Genomic DNA, 3,020 nt, shown 5'->3' on the forward strand with positions numbered 1-3,020 from the left:
GGTAATTAAATTTTATAACAAGTTTATTAAATTTAAAAGATTTTCTTAGTTTTAAGAAGTGTTCTGAATGCTAGTATTAAAAGTAAGAATAAGTGGCTGTATCAGGTTAAGCGATTAGCAGTTAGCAGTTAGCAGATTAGCAGTTAGCAGATTAGCACTTAGAAGATGCCAATTTAAGGCCATATATTCGCTCTGACAAAATAATTTTCGATTTTATGAGTGTTTTTAACAAAAAACAAGGAGGAAAGAAAACACAAAATTAATTTTGTGTGAATACTGGTACTCGTTCTTTACAGAGACCCTTTCAGTGCTCAGTTGCTTTACATCTATATGGTTGTAGAATCAACGAGTGTTGTTCTGTCAACATGTGTCACGTTTCTCTGAGAATATATATTATTATTAAACATGTACCATATAAAACTGGATGATGACGAAATTAAAAAGAAGGCTAAAACAGGCGCTATTCTCGGTATTTCCTTCAGGTCACAAGACAAGAGCATTGTTGCTAAAGTCGGCGCTTTCAAAAAGATGCGCGTTCCGTGAAAACCAAAATGAATATGAATCTACAGTTGGCGGCACAATAGCAGAAGCAACATCGGCAGACGGGACTTAGACTGAAAACTTGTGAAATCTGTTAAGAGTTCTCAAAATTTTGCTATTAGACCAAAACAATCTTCATTGCTTCCAGTAATACTAGCAAACGAACTTTCGAATGGTAGTATTGTCATGTCTGTATGCGCTTCGTGTTCCAAGATGAAGATTCGTTGTGCGGCACGGGTCTATCGACTTAGAACGAAAACCGGCGAATTTTGTTAAGAGTTCTCAAAAAAGTAGTGTCAAACTTGAAAAAAGGTCCATTGTTGGTCACGCCTACAACATTCCCAGTTTCGAATGGTACAAGTATCATAAGTGTACATATTCTGTACTCCGAGCATGAATAGCGTTACGCGTGACATCGCACTGAGATCAATACTCGTTCTTCTACCACTGATTTGGTGCAGGTGGTGGTAAAGAACGAGTAAAAATCACCGTCGGCAATACGCCGTGTTCGACACACGGCGGGGTATTGGTTTGAAAACGTCGTCGTCGTCGTCGTCGTCGTGTCGTCTGTCGTGTTTGTTTGGAAAACTTGTTATTACTGTTACAAGAATCGTATCTCGCGAAAATGGACAACGAGGAGGAGGAGCAATTAGTGATTAGACATGCTATATGGTTTCTACGGCAAGCATTAATTGAAGCGGAGGAAGCAGAGATGGTGGCAGCGGAGATAATAGGCAGAATGGGTGCTAGAATCATGGGCGCGCTTGAAGACGGCGATGAATTACTAGGTTAGTGATGATGCACAATGTGGTGCTATGGAGTAAATAATGCAATGTAATAATAAAAATTTGCAATTTACAGAAGAAGATGATGTAGTTTACTGGGAGAAGATAGAGGTTGACATCGATGGAATGAGAAACATGGGTGATCCTTCTTTTCAACGGCATTACAGATTGTCGAAAGCAACTTTTGAGGTAAGTACTACTTATTATTGTTTTAGTGGTTTGTGGGAGTTTTGATAGTTTATTAATACAGTCAATGTCCTTTAGGTGCTTTTGGAGACTCTGGCTAATTACATGATGGACACAGGAAGAATAATTCGAGTAAGGAACCGTCTTGATGTGCCCCTATTGATGACACTACGGATCTTAGCCAATCCTGATACCTTCAGAAGTGTGGCGTTGCATTTTGGAGTCTTACCTGGTTCTGTCCACGAAAACTACTCCATTATAATTGAATGTCTCAGGGAGATGGCTCCCATCTACATCAAGTGGCCAGATGCTCAAGAGAGAGAACACATTAGTAGCGTATTTGAAGCGTATTCTGGTTTTCCTGGTGTTGTGGGTGTCATCGATGGCACTCACAATGTAATTACTGCACCAAGTCAGCAGGCAGAGAGATATAGAAACAGATACAAAACCTACAGCTTTAATACAATGGCTGTGTGCGATCACAATCTTCTGATTAGAGACTTGCATGTAGGGGAAGTAGGAAGCCTGCATGACTCTAGAGTATTCAGGCGCAGCCCTCTCTTCAGGAAGCTGCTAGAAGATGATAATGATGAATTATTGCAATATGATCAACACATACTTGGAGACAAAGCCTATGCTCTAATGGACAGTGTGAGTACTATTTTTTTTTTTTGGTGTGTGTGTAGAAGTGATTTGTTAACCATTGTTTCTCTATGATAATGTTTGGTAAATATTTTAGGTGATGGTCCCTTTTAAAAATTTGGGAAATTTAACTGCAGAAGAGCGGGCATACAATCATTCACTCTGCAAGTCAAGGGTGCGCATCGAGCATGCCTTTGGCAAATCATTTGGCCAATGGCGGAGAATGAAACATCTAGAATCAGCCAATGTTGAGATAGCAGTGGATCATATAACTGCATGCTTTGTTTTGCACAACTTTATGATATTGAATGGAGAGAAGCTACTTACTGGTAGGATGACCTTTCAAAAAGTAACTTGATAATGCAAGTATAATTTATAGTGGAGGGAACCTTAATGAACCTTGTTTCTTTACAGGATTTGAATGACCCCACAATTCTGTTAGAGGATTATGTTGATGTTGATCAGATTAATGACGCCGGAGATGAAGATGAGGATGAAGATGAAGATGGAGGGAACGCAAATTTCAACAGAAGATTGGCAGATGCCAAAATAAGAGGTAGAGAGAAGAGAATCCAGCTGGTGCAACAGCTGGGACTTGAGGTACATGTGCTAATGATAATTGTGATCATATTGAATAGAGGATAAGAAAGACAATAAATTTTCTAAGAAATAAAAGATTAGTACTATATTTCTTTACATATCACAAATTCCATCACTGTGGCATGTATGCAGAATACATGCAGCATTCTAATTAGAAATAAAAAAACAGTAAGAGTATTCATAGAAAATAAATATAAAGCTGAAACAACAAGCCTGAAATGCTGCTGTAAGAGCTCAAGTATGAACTTAAATTATCAGTCAAAACAT

At 38.6% G+C, this 3,020-nt stretch overlaps 1 protein-coding gene across 1 annotated transcript; it reads left to right on the forward strand.

Annotated features, from left to right (window-relative positions):
* The first annotated feature begins 1,347 nt into the window (after positions 1 to 1,347).
* LOC127749746 (uncharacterized) lies at positions 1,348 to 2,569 on the forward strand. Its single transcript, XM_052269259.1, has 3 exons — positions 1,348 to 1,514; positions 1,590 to 2,162; positions 2,251 to 2,569. Exons 1-3 carry the CDS (start codon positions 1,368 to 1,370, stop codon positions 2,509 to 2,511), a joined length of 981 nt encoding a protein of 326 aa, XP_052125219.1. The 5' UTR covers positions 1,348 to 1,367; the 3' UTR covers positions 2,512 to 2,569.
* Positions 2,570 to 3,020: the final 451 nt, after the last annotated feature.

This window comes from Frankliniella occidentalis, unplaced genomic scaffold (genome assembly GCF_000697945.3).
Source record: "Frankliniella occidentalis isolate FOCC.00 unplaced genomic scaffold, Focc_3.1 Scaffold5, whole genome shotgun sequence".
Lineage (NCBI taxonomy): Eukaryota > Metazoa > Arthropoda > Insecta > Thysanoptera > Thripidae > Frankliniella > Frankliniella occidentalis.

Coding starts and splice junctions, on each gene's coding strand:
- LOC127749746 (XM_052269259.1), top strand. CDS start 1,368: ATGCAATGTAATAATAAAAATTTGCAATTTACAGAAGAAGATGATGTA. Junction 1,515..1,589: donor TGTCGAAAGCAACTTTTGAG/GTAAGTACTACT, acceptor AATGTCCTTTAG/GTGCTTTTGGAGACTCTGGC. Junction 2,163..2,250: donor CCTATGCTCTAATGGACAGT/GTGAGTACTATT, acceptor TAAATATTTTAG/GTGATGGTCCCTTTTAAAAA.